The sequence below is a fragment of the Equus asinus genome, chromosome 2, assembly GCF_041296235.1.
Source record: "Equus asinus isolate D_3611 breed Donkey chromosome 2, EquAss-T2T_v2, whole genome shotgun sequence".
NCBI classification, from domain to species: Eukaryota; Metazoa; Chordata; class Mammalia; order Perissodactyla; family Equidae; genus Equus; species Equus asinus.
The window spans coordinates 161,726,188-161,746,887 of NC_091791.1; the positions used below are offsets into that span (position 1 = coordinate 161,726,188).

General features: G+C 36.9%; 1 protein-coding gene across 3 annotated transcripts in view; it reads right to left on the minus strand.

The window, feature by feature from the left end:
* Positions 1-20,700, minus strand: part of SLC12A6 (solute carrier family 12 member 6) — an 82,475-nt gene that overhangs the window by 54,974 nt on the left and 6,801 nt on the right. The window contains exon 1 of one of the 3 annotated variants that reach the window (XM_014847292.3): positions 11,654-11,874. The exons of the other annotated variants lie outside the window; for them this stretch is intronic. Coding sequence (XP_014702778.3) covers positions 11,654-11,777 — 124 coding nt within the window. The 5' untranslated portion in view covers positions 11,778-11,874. Of the gene's footprint in view, positions 1-11,653; positions 11,875-20,700 lie in introns of those variants that run through there. 3 annotated transcript variants of the gene reach the window in all.

The following is a 20,700-nucleotide window of genomic DNA, read 5'->3' on the forward strand; positions in this document are numbered from 1 at the left end:
CTCATCAAACCACGCTGAGGCAGCGTCCCACATGCCACAACTAGAAGGACCCACAACGAAGAATACACAACTATGTACCGGGGGGCTTTGGGGAGAAAAAGGAAAAAATAAAATCTTTAAAAAAAAAAAATATTGTTTTTAGTGTGCATATATGTATATATACAGATGCACACATAGATAAGTATGTTTTGATTATTAGTATATGTGTCGCAATCTTTCATAATTTAAAAAATATATAAAAGGAATCTTACAGTATGTAACCTTTTGATACTGGCTTCTTTCATTCAGCATAAGGCCTTGGAGATTCATGCAAGTTGTTGCATGTTATCAGTACTTAGTCCTTTTATTTAAAGACAGTTTGAGACATGATTCACATACTGTATAATCCACCCATTTAGTGTTCAATTCAATGTTTCTTAATATATTCACATTGTCGTGCAACTGTCACAATTTTACATTTTGGTCCCTCGAAAAGAATCCATGCTCCCATTTTAGCAGTCAATCTCCATCTCACTCCCCTACCTTGCCCAATCCAAATCTATTTTCTGTCTCTATAAATTTGCCTACTCTGGACATTTCATATAAATGGAATAACACGTGGTCTTTTGTGACTGGCTTCTATCACTTTGCATAATGTTTTCAAGGTTCATCCATATTGTTGCATGTTTTAGTACTTCATTTGTTTTTATTGCCAAATAATATTGCATTATATGGATATACCACATTTTATCTATTCATCAATTAGTGGGCATTTGGGTTGTTTCTATCTTTTTCTGGTTGTTATAAATGCTGCTATGAACATTCCTGTTCAGGCATACCTCATTTTATTGCATTTTGCAGATATTGTGCTTTTTATAAGACCCTCCACCAGGAAAGATTACGACTTGCTGAAGGCTCAGATGATGGTAGGCATTTTTAAGCAATAACGTATTTTTTAATTAAGGTATATACATTGTTTCTGTAGACATAAAGCTATTGCAAACATAACAGACTACACTAGAGTGTAAATATAACTTTTATACGCACTAGGAAATAAAAATATTCCTGACTCACTGTATTGTGATATTCGCTTTATTGTGGTAGCCTGGAATCAAACACGCAATATCTGCAAGGTATGCCTGTGTAAGTTTTTGTGTGGACATATATTCTCTTTCTTCTGGGTATGTATCTAGGAGTAGAATCGCTGGGTCATACGTAACTCTGTGTTTAACTTTTTGAGGAACTGCCAAATGGTTTTCCAAACTGGTTGCCCCACTTTATGTTCCCACCAGAAGTATATGAGGGTTTCAATTTTTCCATATCCTAGTCAACATTTGTTATTGTCCGTCTTTTTGATGAAAGCCATCCTAGTGGATGTGAAGTGGTGTTTCATTGTGGTTTTGATGTACATTTCCCTGATGACTAAAGATGCTGAGCAGCTTTACAGGTACCTATTGGCACTTTTTCCCCGCCTCATCTCCATTTGGAAAGCTTTTACCTCTCTTTCCTCCCACAATTTTGAGGTTCTGCTTTGACATATTTCGTACTCTTACATCATAAATATTATTGAATTGTTCCCTAAGGTATATCCCTTTGGGTTAGAGTCCCTACTTAGCATTTATATAGCACATTCCCAGAAAGTCTGTCATTTTCCACTATTTCTATCCCTTTCATCTTGTGATTTCTGTTCTGGCTCATTTATTTGGTTAAAAACCTTTCTTAAATACTTTCAGAGGGGTTAGGTGGGTGACAGACTCTTTAAATTTTTGTATATTTATAATATAGTTCCCTCTTGTAGGGAGAATGGTATCTTCACTGGGAATAGGGATTTGGGATTATGGTCTTTTTCTCTTGGTGATCTGTGGACACTCTTCCACCATCTCCTACTTTCCAGTGTTGTGGATTAGAATTCTGATGCCAGTCTGATACTTTATAGGTATAACATGCTCTACCTAGAAGCCTCCAAGATGAATCCTCGGAATTCAAAATTTTTATCAGGATAACCCCAGGTGTGTGTTTTTCATCACTGATCTTCCCGGGAACTTCACTCTGTACACTCAAGTCTTTAGCTCAGAAAATTTTTTTCTATTTGTTTAAATTATTGCTTCTCCATTTGTTCCTTTGCCTGGAACTTATATTAGACATGTTAGGTGTCCTGAATCTATCCTCCAGCTTTCTCACCTTTTCTTTTTCCAATCTCTTTGTATTTTTGGCTCTGAAATATTTCTTCCACTTGATCTTCTGGGCCAATAAATGATCATATTCATTCTTTTATTCAATAATCATGTACTGGGTGCTTATTAAGTGCAAGATAGTGTTCTAGGCATTGAGTGTTGACAACAGATCAGCAGTATACATAAAATAAAAAGTTTCTGCCCTTATGGTGCTTACATTTTAGTGAAGATAGTAAAAAAAAAACCAAAAAACCCCACAAAAACAGAAGAGTGTGTGCACGGGTTGAGTCAGGTGGTAATAAGTATTTACCTGGGAAATCATAGTTTTTGCTCCATAAATTTTTTACTCCTTTTTGTATTTCACTTCAACTTCCTTAAATGCTTCTATTATTTATTATTTTCATACTCAAGTTACTGTCTCCTCTAGCATTTCTATTTAGCTGGTCCACTACATTGTTTATTCTAAGAGGTTTTTCTCTTTCTGGTTGCCTGGCTTCCCCAGATGGCTTGTTTTCCTTTGTTACCTCAGAGGGGCTTAGGTTTCGTTGTTGGAGGACCGCAAGTGATAGCAGTCTCAAGGGAACAGAAAGACAAAGCGATCTACTCCTGTAGGTGGGCAGTACAGCAGGCAAGCTGCCAGCCCTGTGCCGGCCCAGGAAGAAGCCTCCAGGCTCTGAGGTCTCTTTATACCTCCCAGCCTCAGGGATAGGGAGATAGCAGTCCACAGGCTCTTTCCCTTTCTCCTTCCGCCCAGGAGTCCATGGATCTCTACCAAGCCAAGCTCTTTCCTGAATCTTCCCTTCTTATCCTCACCCCAAGGCTCTTGTCCAGCCCTTGAGAAACAAGTCTTGGGCCAGCTCTCCCTGATGGAGCTTCCAGAGAGCCAAGGCCTCACTTGCACCTAACTGTTCATTGGCTCCAGGGGCCATTTGGCTGAACAGAGGCAGATATAGGCTAGAATTAGGAACAGAGGGATAGTGAGATGTCACCTTCCCAGAACCCTCTCTGGAAAGCAATTCCTGTTTACAGACTAGGCCCAAAAACATTTAAACCTCGGCAGTAAGTCAAAATTTTAAAAAGCATCTGTGACGTCCAGACATTTGTGGGTTGAATCATTTTCAACTACAGCCCTAAATGTTAAGCTCTGAGAAATAAGATCTGAAAGTTAGTCAGATTTAAAGGATACTGACTAGATGGATGAATCTCAAAATAATTATGTTGTATGAAAGCAGTCAGACAGAAGAGAGCACAGACTGTATGATTCCATTCATATAAAATTCTAAGATATGTAAACTAATATATAGTGACAGAAAGCAGATCAATGGTCGCCTGGGGACCAGAGAATTAAGCGAGTGGGATATAAAAGAGTACAAGGAAATTTTTGGAGGTGATGGACTGTTCATGATATTGATTACGCTAATTAATTATTTCAGGGTTGTACACACATGTCAAAACTCATCAAACTATACACTTTAAATATGTGCAGCTTAATTTATGTCAATTATACCTCAATAAAACTTTAAAAGGAATATTTACAATCACAAAGGGTTGATATCCCTAAATATAAAGAACATCTAAAAATAAAGAAAAACATCAACAGGTAAGAGAAATGAATAGAAAGTCACTTAACTTTTGTGAGTTTGAAATTTTCCATAATAAAAAAATAAAAATATATAATTTTCAAAAAATATTAAAACAGTATCCCTCACTCTCATATAATTCACAATACAGTTGAAGAGAGATAAATACAATTACAAAGCTATTGCAAGTTCAGGGCACACTGCAAAGTATATTTGAGTGCTGATGGATACTGATGGAATAATTAAAGATGGGGTAGAGGATTAGGCAAATCATCTTGGAGGAAGTGAGCATGAGCCTAGTCTTGAGATGATGTGGGTTTGTGTAAATTTTTATGGTAGTCAAGGAGTAGAAAGCAGAAGAGAGTTCAGATAAGAAAAATATGTGAACAAAGGCTATGTGGTAGGACAAAGATGAAGACAGCTTTTGAAAAGGACTCTTACTATAGGTTCACCATATCTAATACAACCACAGAAATCTCTTGTCACAAAAAGGTTATATACACACTGCAGTAGAAAGAACACACAGGAAAGGAAATGAGATCTAATTTACTATATGGGGGTTTGGAATGCATCAAAATCATTTATGTTATTTATGCACCATATTCAATCTTTACCATGTCTATGTTCTACCTATATTAGTACTTTTCTCTAAACAGACTTGTGTTTTTACCTAGCTTCATTTTATCCATATCCCCATTTTTTCCATCATTAACCTTTAGTCTTCAAGCCTCCTATTCCTATCTCCCTGATAAGTGTGCATCTGTGTAGAAATTCAAGGAGTGGAGGGCTAATAAGGACTGTCAGGTTAAGCCCAGTTCCTTGCCTGTTCAGATTTCTCAATTTTAGCATCATGTGAAAGAATTTTCTATATTTGGAAATACTCTACACTAATAAAAAAGCAAGCCAACACACGAAAAGGTAGAAGCAGCAAGTTACTGTCAATTAATTTTGAGAAATCCCTGAAAACAAAGAAAAGAAGAATAAAGATATGAAGAAAAGAAATGGAACCTAAGAATTAGTAACTACTGAGAAAACAGAGCAGTCTAGTTCATAAAACATAAATAATTATGTATGTGTTTAACGTAGAGGGATGGTGTGGTGAAAAGAAAAAAGGCTATAGCCACAGAGACTTTAGTTTGAATTTCACACCTACAACTTAAATAACCTAATTTCTCGGCACCTCACTTTCCTCATCTCTAAAACAGTGACAACGGTTACCTGCCCTGGTGGTTGATCCTCACAAACACCAGGCCAGTATTTGAAAAGCTCCTGGCATATAGTAGGTGCTCAACAATTATTACTATAATGTCGATGACATTTTTTAATGTAAAACTGTTTCCCCTTTCAACCTGGCAAGGCAAAAAATGCTAGATTCTTTAAAGTTTACCAGCTTATAATCAGTTTTGTAAGCTATGCCTTATGTTCAAATTCAGTCTGAAATTTGAAAACTTTCTGAATATTTTATAACATGCTAAAATTACACTAAATATGTTTTTATAATCCTAAAGTAAATGTTGCTTTAAGTATAGAATATAAAATGTAAATATATTTATAAATTAGTTATAAATATAATAGAAAATATAAATATATTTATGAAATATAAAAATAAGCAATATGCATATGCATGCATGTACATTTTGGAAAATTTTTATCTTTATAGAATTAAATCAGTTCTGATCTCGTATGTCTCCTTTGGAGCAAAAGCAGCAGATAGTACACAGAAGGGTGGTACATTAAGCAAGAAAAATTTGGGGAGTGGGAGACTCTAAAAATCTGGTATAACAGTATTGAAATAGGGAACAAGAAGTGTTCAAGACTGTCAGAGTGTAATATGATGAAGGGTCAATAGTCTAAATAAAGCTTTAAGATGTAAAGAACTGAAAGGAATCAGACTCAAATTTGTATTCTTTTATTAAGGTCTTAGATACAGTAAAAAAAAAAAAATACATGGTAAAAAGAATCGGGAAGAGTTGTTAGTCTTTCTGACAACGATGGAAGATTGAGGGGTGGGGAGGGAGGCAGAAAAACATGCCTCATCAAGCCAAGTTTAAGGATAAACTTTTGACCCTGAGATTTTAAAACATGTAGATATGAATTTGTTAGTTGAGTTGGTAAAAGCCTCATCTAAACAGTTAAAAAAATAAAAATAAAGCTTTTAAATCTTCACTACAGATTTTTTTATCAATACAAAGCAGCTCTTTAGTTGTCTATTTAACCTATTTTAAAGTCAGTCAATAAAAGAAAGTAGTCATATCAACTTCTTTAGAACACAAGCTTTCATGGGTAACTAGCAGAACTAACATTTAGTTTAACAGTCTAACTTTTGTGAGTTCTTAATAAAATTTAAACTCCATTTAACATGAAATCTCTCTCACAGTATGCTCTCATACCATCTGGATTACTTGAGAGTTAATGTCTGGAGATGCTGTTCATCTCCAATATGTTCCTTTCTTTTCTGCTATAGGTCTGTTTCTGAAAATTTCCTTAGAACTCTATTTCAAAGGAAGGGGAAACCTTGCAACCTGCCATCTGTATCAAGTGAAGGCAAATTCAGCAGTCAAAATCTGTCTAATCCTTAGACACTCTTAAGAAGATCTGAGGAGTGAGAGGATTTGGGAAAATTATTTCACAGAAATACCTAAACTCAATAAATAGTTAAATAAATGAACAAATGTAACATTTATACCTGATTAAGTAAATGTAATAAACAGGAAAACTCTGTTGTATTGTTATAAAAAACATCACAGGTTTGATAATGCTCACATCAAATCCTGTGGCATGCACATTAAAATAGAAAGTAACTTTCTCTTATTCTTATTAAGCTAGGACTTGGCATCATGGTATGATGGAAAGCACAGAAAATTTAGAAGTTTGCACACTGGCTCTGCTACTACTCACCTTGTAGCCTGAGGCAAGTTACTGTCTACAGCCTCAGTTTCTTATCTCTAAAAAGGCTTTAACCTCACTATTCCAGAGTGGAGAGAGGATGAAATTGATAACACTTCATTAAGTAGCCCCATCTCTTAGCTCTCTCTACCACAGGCCCAATGTGCTAACTACCTTAAACTTTTGTTTCCCATATGCACTACATCTTCCTCTCATACCTTCTAATTCTTCCTATTGCTTGTAATTGTCTTCTCTAGACCTCCCTTCAACAATCAGTTGTGTCCCATCCTCTGCCATACCTGTCCAGGGTCCCCTCCAGGCAATATTATTATTCTTTCCATCTGTTATTCAAAGCAGTTTCTTTTTGTTTTTATTAAACCATTAATCCCAATATAAGAAGTAAAAGGTAGCTCTTACCTTTGAGTGCTGTGTCATGTGTTAAGTGCCTTATATTTTTCCATGTAATTCCATGTAATTCACAACCACTGTGTAAAGCAGGTACTGTTATTCCTTTTGTTTTATCAATGAGTAAACTAACGATTAGAGAAGTTAAACAACTTGCCCAGTCACTCAGGTAATAATACAAATTATCACTACTCCTAATTAGTAATAATTAGTAGGACTGGGCTTCAAAGCCAGGTTCCTGGCTCTAAAGCCATTCTGCCACCTTTGCTGGGGAACTTATACCTCCTATGCCTTTGGAGCCTTAGGAAAAAAGTACCACACCTGGCCTGATATTTGCACTGAACATGTGTTTGGAGAATAAAGAAGGCAGAGAACAAATCTACTCACTGAATTGCCTATTATGTGTAATTCACCTGGACCTGGAGATACAAAAATGATTCCAAAAGGTCTCTACCCTCAAGGAGACCAGGTTAGTCTACTGGGGGAGAGAGACAAGTAAACAGATGATTACAATACAGAGTATGGGAGGTGCTGACTCGATAGACAGGTTGCTGAGGAAACCTAGGATGGGGAGCCTAAACTGGACTGGAGAGGAGGAAAACAGTCAAGACAGACGCTAGGGAAGCTTCTGCTCTTCCCTTCGAAATCAAAATTAAGCAGGGTTTTACTTGATGGACATTCTACTAGCTAGCATGGCAGGGATTAACGTACTTTTTAAAATTAGTTTATGAGACTACATCAAACTAAAAAGCTTCTGCACAGCAAAGGAAACCATCAACAAAACAAAAACACAACCCATCAACTGGGAGAAAATATTTGTAAATCATATATCTGCTAAAGGGTTAATATAAAAATTATATAAAGAACTCATACAACTCAACAACAAAAAGATGAATGACCCGATCAAAAAATGGGCAGAGAATCTGAACAGACATTTTTCCAAAGAAGATATACAGATGACCAACAGGCACATGAAAACATGTTCAACAAATCAAAACTACAATGAGATATCACCTCACACCAGTCAGAATAGCTATTATCAAAAAGATGAGAAATAACAAGTGTTGGAGAGGATGTGGAGAAAAAACAACCCTTACACACTGCTAGTGGGAATGTAAACTGGTGTAGCCACCATGGAAAACAGTATGGAGATGTCTCAAAAAATTAAAAATAGAAATACATAAGATCCAGCTATTCCACTTCTGGGTATTTATCCAAAGAACATGAAAACACTATTTTGAAAAGATATATGCACCCCTATGTCCACTGCAGCATTATTTACAATATCCAAGGCTTGGAAGCAACCCAAGTGCCCATCGACAGATAAATAGATAAAGATGTGGTAGATAGGCACAGTGGAATACTACTCAGCCACAAAAAAGGAGACAAAACTGTGCCATTTGCCATAACATGGATGGACCCTGCAGGTATTATGCTAAATGAAATAAGTCAGACTGAGAAAGACAATTACCGTATGACTTCACTTACATGTGGAAGATAAACAAACAAACCCATAGATATGGAGAACAGACTGGTGGTGTGGACAGATTTTTTGGGACCCCTCTCCCTGGTCTAACAGGTGAATCCAACAAACTGCACAGGCTTTAAGTCAGTACAATAAAATCCATGCTGTACTGTGAAGCAGCCATGCAGGCCACCTGTGGCCTGTGTCAAAATGACTTTGCAACCTCACACCTCATGACTGAAGATGCCAGCTGGAGAAATCTGCAACGGGAAAAGACAAAAGGTACCTAGCTCCTGCATCCCCAGCTGCATTTCTTAGAGATTAAGGGAATCATTAAGGACCCTGGTCCTTGCCTCCCTCCACATAGATAACATCAACATCCCTGAACTTGTCTGATGTATAACCAAGAAATTCCTGTTTATGTTATTTTTAATGTAAAGTCTAGAGGAAAAAGATGTACCCTATCCCTTTTTAACATATATGAAACCTGGTTTTCTTCCCCCCTCTTCCCTGCATGTACAGTGTTTGTGAAAGATATATAAGCAGCACTTAAACACACACACCTGGGAGCAGTTCCGCATGTACACTCTGTTGAACTGTTTCCCAGGGCTTGAACTCCTCACTCTGATTATTGAATAAACTCCTTCACTAATATTACCTAGACTATTTCAGTCGGCAGTGGTTACCAGAGGGGAAGGGGGTCGGGGAGGGTGAAAGGAGTAAAGGGGCACATAGGTATGGTGACAGATGGAAACTAGACTTTTGGTGGTGAACAGGATGCAGTCTATACAAAAGTTGAAATACACCTAAAATTTATATGTTATAAACCAATATGACCACAATAAAATAAAAAATAAAGTTAGTTTAGATGTCTGTATTCATATGTTTTATCTCAAATTACCTGCCTAGTTCAAATAAATCTCATCTTTTAAAAAACACACTTTAAAGGATGATCTGCTTTCTAAATATGTTCAATTTATATGACAGCACATATTTTTCTCTCCTCACAAATAAAGAATGAAAAGCACAGTGGCCGGCCCGGTGGCACAGTAGTTAAGTTGGTGCACTCTCCTTCGGCAGACCAGGGTTTGCAGGTTCAGATCCCAGGCACAGGCCTACACACCACTCTTGAAGCCATGCTGTGGTGGCATCCCACATATAAAACAGAGGAAGATTGGCACAGATGTTAGTTCAGGGACAATCTTCCTCAAGCAAAAAGAGGAAGATTGGCAACAGATGTTAGCTCAGGGCCAATGTTTCTCATCAAAAAAAAAAAAAAGCACAAAAAGCAACTGGTCACATACGTGGCTAGTGCTAGAAGTACTAGCAACAAAACCAGGATCAGTTTAGCAATTTTTAACTCAGACGAACAGGGGACTAAAACTTACTGCATTTCAAGCAACTGCTCCAAAGACACCATCTATCCTCAAGAACATTTTACTCCAAAGTAAAAAAAAAAAACAAAAACACACAAAACTTTCAGGTTTTCCCCATATTCCCTAATTTAACCCTACAATAAAGATAAATACAATTTAGATAATATATTCCCATCAGTTGTTCACTTACCAAACAACACTTGATTCAAGTGGATACTTTCTGGGCTGTCACGGAAAATGCCAAATAAAAAGCCTTACTAAATTCAAGCTAGATGTATCTGTCACTTCTTCCTCGACCAAAGCAATCACTATGGAATAACTAAATTAAGCCTGGGAATGTCACTTATCACAAAATTGCTTGCTACCAAAAATTTTTATGGATTTCTAGGTGGTTGCTAATAAATCAAATGATTTCAACACTGCTCTAATCTGAATAAAGCAGATTTCTTCAAACATTACTGGATCAGTAAATATGAAATAATAAAACAGTAGACGCGATGAAGAAAGGAAATAAAAAACAATGAGAAGCGAAATAAGGAACAGATAGATGTCATTTTGTGAAATTAATGAAGACAACAGCAAAGACAAAAGCCTAAAGGGATGAAAATCTAAGGGCAGCAAACATATGCAACTAAGAAAGTACAGCTTCAAATAGACACAATCCCAAAAGAGAACTTAACTTCTTTGAGCTAAAGTTGTGGAGAATCAGGCTCAATTTCAAAGTAGATAAAACTTACTTTCAACTTATCACCCTGACTACTCAGCAAAATGAAAATAACCTGGGAGACAGAGTTTCCATAAAACCTTCATTCTTTATCTTCCCCTAGTAAATTCTCTCACTAGAAGGAGAAAATAAACAAGAGGAATTTTTTTTTGATAGTCCTTTTCCTTAAGTTACAGATTCTTAAAAATTCATGAAGGCTTGGTAAAACAAGAGAGTCAATACCTGTTTACAGCAAGGAATTGTGATATGTTACTTGCTAAAGAGGAAAGTTAGAATCATGGAATCAAAAAGGATTTTGAGAGATTACTTATTCCCTTAGCCTTTAGTCACATAGCAGAGGAGTTTCTGACAATCTACGAAATTTAGACTTAAAAAATAAAGGGCTTCAAACCACGACTATATTCAACACCATAATATTGACTAAGATTTTAATTGCATGTTTAAAAACTCAAAGCCACAATTCCTCCAGCAAGTTTAACTGTTACCATTTAGAGAAAATAATAGGGATAATCACATTCATCACATTTATTAAAGCTGACGCTATGCTGGTCGTCATAATGCTCTCCTGTACTTCTGTTCTTTCATGAAAGAATTCTTAGACCGCTCACTATTGAATTACTGTTTAACTGGTAAAGTGAGGCAAAACACTGAATAACTTGAAAAGTCACAAGTGCAAAGTCCACTCTACAAACTACTGAACCATGCTCCTTCTTTATGTGCTTTTCTAGATAATTTAAACTATCTTAGCAAAGGGTGAATTCTAAATTCTGCACAAATTGACTTTTCTGCGCCTTTTTGCTTGAAAACTCTTTTCATGCGTTACCACTGATTCAGTTTCACCTGTAGGTAATGAACACAGAACTCACTGTAGGGAAAAACAAACCAGAATGTGAAAAAAGTAAGATAAGTTATCAGATATACCAGGGAGTGAAACAGTTGACTGAGAAACACTTTAACCACACTACTTTTTCTCCATCCTTAGGGAGGTATTTTGAATATTCTAGTTACCATTTCTTTCACGAAAAACCCTACAGGTTCCAAAAGCTGCCAAGTTGAGTACTCACCTGGTTCATTTGAATATTGAATCCAGTCTTTTATTTCTGCTAAGCTGGGCTCCCCTTCTCGGGAGACCGAAGCTGCTGCCCCCTCCTCTGGGTCCTCTACCTTAGTCACCGTAAAGTGTGGCATTGTTATAGTTAGAAATACCGTGCTTTTGCTGTATTTAAACTTCCTTCCAGTCTACTTTCCCTGCCTACCTTTTCCTTGCTGTGCCCCTTTCAGACTCTGATTACTGGAGACCGAGGCTGGGAATCGGGAAGTACTTTCAGTTCACGTGACCTACCTTCAGCCCCAGCCCCAAGGGAGTGGAACGCTGAAAGACACGCCTTCCACAGTGTTTATCAGTCATTCAAAAGGATTAAGCACTCCACCCTTTACTTATTGTTATTAAACTCAAAAATCCCAAGAACTGTTTAGGCTGCTTTCCCGGAGCTGCCAAGAGCTGGAGAGTGGGCAGAATTCATGACCTGCCACCCACTTGTTTCCTTCACTTAAGTTATTTCTACTCCTGCATGCACCATCATGATCTCAGTCTCTGCCCTCAAATTTCACAAGAGAAAGATTAGGGAGCAGTTCATTTTACAAACTTTCCTCTTTAAAGAAATAATGCCAATTTAGAAAATGAACCATAAGCTATTTGTAAGTTTCTGTTGTTGCTGCTTTATTTCAAAGCATACGGAAAACAGTCACGCAACTCAAAGTTTCTTCTCTTTCTGATGAGAACGTTCACCAAGTATTTAACGAACACCTACATATTTCACATGTGGCATAATTCTAGATGCAGTAGTGTGTACAAGGACATCCAAGAAGAGACATTAACTTTCCCAAGAGTCCAAGTTTGTTTAAAGGAGCAAAATATTTTTTAAAGAGTTCAGAATTTTTCGTATTGTACAGAATTTAAACATCATGCTTTAAAGAAAAAATTTCCAAGAAAATCCCACTGATTAAGAGGTTCCTAGTTCCTTCAGCACACACTTAAAATAGCATACTTAACTCTTGGTATATTTTATCAGATAACTGTTTGTGTCAAGTTCTCAGTTGATTACTTTAACTACAGAGTGTGAGGCCCTACCTACACTTAGACAAGGGCATTCAGTCAATTGAGCCCTGTGCTAACTTCCAAGTTGATGACGTCATATAAGGGCTTTGTTGTAACACCTGACAAGTAAGATGGTGCTAAACTTAACCGAGAAGGAATGATGGCTTATAATCCGTTTATTTGAATATATGCCACTTCTAAAAGAGATGGAAACTAACAGTAGTTAAACACCTACTTTGTGCTCTGCAGTGCACTAGAAACTTTTCATTATGATCTCATTTAATCATCAAGGAAACATTAGGCTAAGGAACTTGCCCAAAGTTACAGAGTTTGTAAATGGTGACACCCAACTGAAAAACCCCTAATACCCTTGTTGGTAGGCAGCACAGAAGTTGTTTCATAGAAAGAAAACTCATATACACTCACCTAAAGTTCATTTCATGGGCTCCTATATGGCTTGTTTGTAATCTTGGCTGCACAATGGAATCACCTGGGGAGATTTTAAAACTCCTGATGTCTGGGTCCCATGCCAGGTATTGTGATTTAATTGCTCTATAGTAGAGGCAGGGCAACAAGACTTTTAAAAGCTACCCGCCCCGCCCCTATCCTGATGGTTCTCACACACAGCCAAGGTTGAGAATTTCTACTATTTGGGAAAGAGAAAAGTTTATCACCTTGAGAAGTCTTTGTAACTACTTTTATCTTTGAAAGAAACTAAGTCAGGTGTGGTAGTGCCCTTGGAGATTTTTCCTTATTTCTAACCTAGGTAGCTACTCCACCAATTTATTTAAAAGAACTTAACTACCAAGTTGTCAAAGATTTCAATATGCTGGGTTCCAAGTTCTTTCATACTTTAGTGCTACTGGATATTTCCAATAGGCTCTTGCCTTCATATCTATTTTATAAAGAGAGTTGAACGGTGGGTAATCTATAGTCGATGGACAGAAACAGTGACTTGTGTTTATAAATCTGTGCAGAGCTTGTGCATGTAAGCCTATGTACAAATGTTATCCTGTCACCTTTCCCCTCTAAAAAAAAATCCCCAAACTAAACAAGCAGGAGGACAACAAATTCCTGCTAATCTACGATAGTAGTAATTTACCACCTTGATGCTTTGGTACCACAGTGGTCAGCAATTTTAAAATACTTCTCTCCTAGAGTGGACTGTAGATAAAAGTGCGAGGGCATAAAAAATTGAAGGCAAAGTTAAAGTAATACAGAAAAAGTTAGGGGGGAACTGGTAAAGCTGAGGTGTGTGACTGCTGTGTATGGTTAGTGGTTAGAGAAAGTGGGATGTAAGAAATAGCTATTTAAAGTCTAATAGACTACCACAATGAGGAACCACTACACATCTACCACTATGGATAAATTGATAAGACTGACAACAGCAAATATGGTAAGAACATAGAACAAAAGGAACTTCCATACATTGTGACTGGGGTGTAAATTGGTTCACTCACTTGGAAAGGGTCTGATACTTTCCCCTATAATCCAGCAATTGGACTCCTAGGTATTTACCCCCTAAAAGGAAAACATATTCCCAACAAAAGGACTTATACAAGAATGTTCTCAGCAGTTTAGTAATAATAGCCCAAAACGGGAAACAACCCAGGTGTACATCCACAGAAGAATGGATAAACAAACTATGATATATTCATACAAAGAAATACTATTCAGCTATAAAAAGGAATGAACCAGTGATACGCTCAACAATATGGATGAATCTCAAAAACATTATGCTAAGTGAAAGAAACCTCAAACAAACAATTACATAATACATGAATCCACTGATACTAGGTTTTAGAACAGGCAAAACTAATCTATGGTGCAAAAAAACCAGGACAATGGTTGCCTCTAGGGGGATGGTGGTGGAGATTTCCCGGAATGAGGCATGAGAGAACTTCTCAGAGTGATGGTAATCTACATCTTGACACAGTTTAGAGTTCCACAGCTGAGTGCATTTGTCAAAACTCAGCCAATGTTCTCTTAAAATTTGTGTTATTTCATTGTATGGAAAGTTTACCTCAAAAGAAAAAAAACTGCAAACAGATACTGAATTCTAATTAATAATATGCATTTTGAACTATTTGGGGGAAGTGAACTAATATCTGCACTTTACCTTGAAATGCATATAAGACGACAGATAGATGGATAGATATGTAATAGGAAAAGTATAATAAAATGTTAATGATAGACTCTGGGTGGTGGGTGTACGGGTGTTCACTATAAAAGTCTTTCAACTTTCTGTATGTTTGAAAATTTTCAAAATACAATGTCGAAAAAATACAATAAACTGACACCATTATGAAAATAAATAGGCAAGTCACAGACTGGGAGAAAATATTCACAAAACATATACTTGTATGGACTTGACAAGGGACTTCTATCTTGAATATATAAAAATTCCCTACAGTTCAATAATAAAAAGACAAACAACTCAGGCTGGGCCCCATGGCCGAATGGTTAAAGTTCTGTGTGCTCTGGTTAGGCAGCCCAGGTTCTCAGGTTCAGATCCCAGAAGCGGACCTACTCCACTCACTGGCTGTGCTGTGGAGGCATCCCACATACAAAATGGAGGAAGACTGGCACAGATGTTAGCTCAGGGCTAATCTACCTTTAAAAAAAAGAGGAGGATTGGCAATGGATGTTAGTTCAGGGCAAATCTTCCTCAGCAACAACACAAAACAAAACAGACAAAACTTAATGCAAAGTGGGCAAAAGATGTAAACAGACAATTCACAAAGGACGTTATACAAATGGCTAATAAGCACTTGAAATAGTGCTCAACATCACTGGCCACTGGGGACATACAAATTAAAATCACAATTAAAATTGCTGGCAAGGATGTAGAGCAAATGTTAGTGGGAATGTAAAATGGTACAACAACTTTGGAAAAGGTCTGGTGTTTTTTAAAAATTTAAACACACGCCTACCCTATGACCCAGCAATTCCTCTTCTAGGTATTTACCCAAGAGAAATACAAGCATAAGTCCACAAAAAATTTTGAAACAGTATGTTTATAGCAGCTTTATTCATAACAGCCCAAACACGAAACAGCCTGCCCAGGTATCCATCAATAGGATAAACAACTTGTCTGTGAAAATGAATGGCATCAGTGGTGAATGTATCACATATTTTGCAGCTAACAACTGAGAGATAAATATTTTATGTAGAAGACATTATTTTCTGATGGATTCATAATACTGTAGAGTAAAGAAGACAAAGAGTTCTCCAAATCAAAACATCAGGAAAATCCCACGACTTACTGAGGCTGAAGGAATCACGCATTTATTCAAAATATATTCGAGTGCCCACTATGTGCCAGGAAATAGGAATGCAGTGGAGAACAAGAGACTGTACCTGGCTTCAAGCTCACAGTCTTGCTATCCAACTATTTAATAAAAGACAATATAAAACCAGGATCAGAAGTAAAATACAGGATAGGCATAGAGACAACCTTGAGAGAACAACACACTACCATCTTGCCCAGTTACTTCTTCAGGGACCTCAAGTTCTGAGTCTTCACTAGAGGAAAGAATGTAGTAGGATAGTTGATGACTAGCTAATTTGATAGCTACGTCAGCCATTTTGGCTGCTGACCCAAATAGTAAAGAAGGCATGATTATCAAAAGCCTCTGAGTACTCAGAGCCCTCAGGTTCCACTGTTGCAACTCCCTATGTAAGACTGCCTATCTGTTTCACTACTCTCATGTCATTACAGCCCAGGTAAGATAGGACCCAAGAATCACCAGCCAAGGAGGTAGCGCTGGCAGCTTTGAACACGGACTACTCAGTAGCTCACTCAGAAGTTCACTTCTGATGCAGGACACTTCATTCTTCTATTATGAAATACTTGCTAGATGGGCTTCTAGTCAACACTACAAACAGTATATAGAAAATAAAACTGATACTAGGCAACGTATTGTCAAAACTTAGGATACATTTTTAAAAATGTAAAGAAAGGAAAATAAAAACACAACTCAAAACAAAATTTCCTTGTTAATTTTCACCTCAGTGAACAAGTGTTTTTATAAGTTACTGCTTCCTTCCTCCCCTGCAACAAAACTCCATTTAAAAATAGATCTACTGAGACGTGGGTCAAAATATGAATATTCATTAACTTTAGGACAGAAGGAGTAATGTAACTAAATTAGTAACTGTTCATGTAATTCAGCAGTACTAGGTATTTGCAGACCATTTGTGTAAAAGACAGTGAAATATACATCATTAGGCCAGATTTCCTTTTATGAACACAGAACCTTAAGCTATTCAGGAAAGATGCAAGGAGTCTAGGTAATATTAGGAAGGAGTTTATTCAATAATCAGAGTGAGGAGCTCAAGCCCTGGGAAACAGTTTAACAGAGTGCTCTGATGGAACTGCTCTGAGGTGTGTGTGTAAGTGCACCATATATCTTTTTCACAAACACTGTACATGCAGGGAAGAGGGAAAAAAAAACCCTTACAACCAGATTTCATTTATGTTAAAAGGGATAGGGCACACCTGGTTTTGCTCTAGATTACACATTAAAGATAACATAAGAATTTCTTGGTTATACATCAAACAAATTCAGGGATGCTGATGTTATCCATGTGGAGGGAGAAAGGACCAGGGTCCTTAATGATTTCCTTAATCTCTAAGAAATGCAGCTGGGGATGCAGGAGCTAGGTACCCTTTATCTTTTCCTGTTGTAGATTTCTCCACCTGGCATCTTCTGTCGTGAGGCATGGGGTTGCAAAGTCACTCTGACACAGGCCGAAGGTGGCCTGCACGGCTGCTTCACACGACAGCATGGATTTTCTTGTACTGACTTAAAGCCTGTGCAGTTTGCTTGTCAGATTTGCCTGTTAGATGAAGAAGAGGGGTCCCAAAAATCTGTCCACACGTCATTTATTTTACTACTTTTTTTTTTTTTACTATTTCCTGTCATGCACCCAATGCCAGGCAAAATAATTGCAAAAATGTAAACAGAACATAAAAATTGCATTTCTTTTATGATTCCTGCACCCTATATTTGCAATTGACAAGAATACTGGTATTAGCATCACACACACCTGGGTTCAAATTACTATTCTTCTAATTACTACTTGCATGACCTTGGGCAGGTTACTTAACATTATCAGCTTGTTTTCTCCTGGATAAGAAATCCCATTTTAGCTCAAAAGAAAATGACTTTTTTCCAAATGAAAAAATATCAAAACTGCTAATTTTTCAGGAAAGGGAAGAATTAACCTTATCTAATAATCCAGGAAGAATCTTTTCTATTTCTTATTAATTCTTAAAATTTTATTTGGAAATTAGCACACTGCTAAACTAGAAAAAAACAAATCAACAGAGGATAATTTTTTACATGTGTCTTAGGATGCAAATTAGCTTCTTTTGAAAATAAGCATTTCTGGATATAAAAAAAGCTTAAATGTTAAATGCAAATGCTCTCAAAATAGAATAAAGACAAATTTCAGTTGACTTTGTCATAGCTCCTCAAGGTGAAAATATACACGTGTATAGAAGAGTTTTTAATTAGTGATTTTTTTTTTTCCTGAGGAAGATGAGCCCTGAGTTAACATCTGTTGCCAATCTTCCTCTTTTTTTGCTTGCAGAAGATTAGCCCTGAGCTAACATCTGTGCCAATCTTCCTCCACTTTATTTGTGGGTCACCTCCACAAAATGGCTGACGTGGTGTAGGTCCACGCCTGGGATGTGAACCTGGGTGCCAATGCGAAGCATGCCAAACTTAACCACTACACCACAGGGTGGTGCCACTGTTTTCTTTTTTTAAACTAGCAATATGAAAAATGAATAGCCTTATCCCAAAGTAAAAGCAGACTTGTCTAGTAAAATGGAGGAAATTCAGGTGTCACTTTGCCAAAAATTAAAGCTATCTACCAAATGGTTCCAATTGTAAACAGATGAATGCTATCAATTGAATATCTTGCATGTATTTCTCAAGGCCGTTAGAAATGTAATAAGGCTTAGCAATGCACAAATAATAAAAATAATAATAACAACACAAAGCAGAAGATACCACTGATTGATTTAGCAAGGGAAGTGGAGAATGAAAACTGAGCTAAGATAAGAGGAAATTTTAAAAAAACCCAAAAAACTAAAGTTAGGAGTAAGCCTAAACATACCTGTCATTTTCTAATAACTTAAATACAGCTTTTGCTTTCTATTTCTGTGCTTTTCAACTACAAAAACTTCAGTTTTAAGAAGAAAATAAAAAATCTTCAGCCTTTACATTTTTTCAGTTAAGACATCCAAAGGTAACTTCAAAATTTCAGGTTTTGCATAGCCTCTCAGGTTGATTTATTTACAATATTGACTTGATTTTGAAACTTTAACTGTAAGTTCCACCAATGATTTAACAGTATCTTAAAATTCTTCAAAAGTAAAATGCACCTGAATATCAGAATTGTTAAAAATTTGCTTAGACCTGAGCAAATGTGGTAATATTTCCTATTAAGCAACTATTGAACTTTTGCAATTAAAGTAAGGTGCCGTGTGTGTCTGTGTATGTGTGCATTGTATGTTCTGCAGTTTTGTGCTCTTATCTTCATATACAATCACTGGGATTCTACAAAATACACCAAAGCACTAAATTATAGAATTTTAATGGGGAATATCTTTTTGTTTTTCTATTTAACATGTAAAACCTCACTGAAATAATACATTGTTTTACACAGTCACAAAATAAAATGCTTTCATAATTCCTACAGTATAGTCCTCCAAACTTTCATATCTACTGCTAAAAACATATCACCTTGAACTTAAAATACATATACTCTATATTATTCTGAGTCAACAAGCCCACCGGTGCAGCTGTGCCGATTGTGTTGGGCCAAAAGGGCAGTGGGGTTGGGAGCTGAAATTCAGTTTGCCCTTCTCCAGCGAAGCTTGGAAGGGGTACCTTTTTAGAATTTGCACAAAGGTCTTGCTAGCCCGTAAGTATTTATTAGGCAGAGGGGCAAAAGAGAGGCAGCTACGATCCAAAAGTTTACAGCATAATATCATCCTCACAGATCATTATACATTGCTTTAAATGTCAGCATTAGAAACATTCCCTTTATTCTAACAGCCATAAAATGGGAAAGCATGACTTTTATAAGGTTCCCTGGTCCCCAAGAAGTGTCCTCTTCCTTCTTTTCCATTCCAGTATAGGTAATATCAAAGCAAAGTTTGAGAATCTGCAATTGAGAAACATGTCACTGAGAGGAAAAGAATGAGGCCCTTGGTGGAGAGAATTAGTGAGGATGTGGAAGACACCGCGAAAGATAAACCACAAGAAGGTGAAGCAATCACTTTACCAATCATTGATATTTAATCAAATATCTAGAGTATTCTAGGACAGACTCTATAAAAAGAAAGTCCTTTCTATTAAAGCAGCTTTCTTTTTTTTTTTTTTAAAGATTTTATTTTTTCCTTTTTCTCCCCAAAGCCCCCTGGTACATAGTTGTATATTCTTCGTTGTGGGTCCTTCTAGTTGTGGTATGTGGGATGCTGCCTCAGCGTGGTTTGATGACCAGTGCCATGTCCACGCCCAGGACTCGAACCAATGAAACACTGGGCTGCCTGCAGCACAGCGCGCGAAGTTAACCACTCGGCCACGGGGCCAGCCCCTGAAGCAGCTTTCTTAACTGCAGTTTAACCTTTTAAAAGTTTTTATTATATCTATTTTCAAATGTACACAAAAGCAAAGAGAACAGTAAAATGAATCTTCATGTACCTTTTATTCTGATTCAACAAATTATAAACATTGGCCAATCTCTCAATGCTTCTGGCGGGGAGGGGAGTACATTTCCTTTCACCTGTAAATACTTCAATATGTATCTCTATAGGTAAGGGCTTTACATTACCACAGGGTCATAAATACACCTAAGAAAATTCACAATAGTTCCTTAATATTGTTTAATACCAAGTACATGGCCACATTCCCCCGATTATCTCAAAAATGTCTTTTTACAGTTGTTTTGTTCATATCAGGATCCAAACAAGGTCCACACATTGCATTTGATATG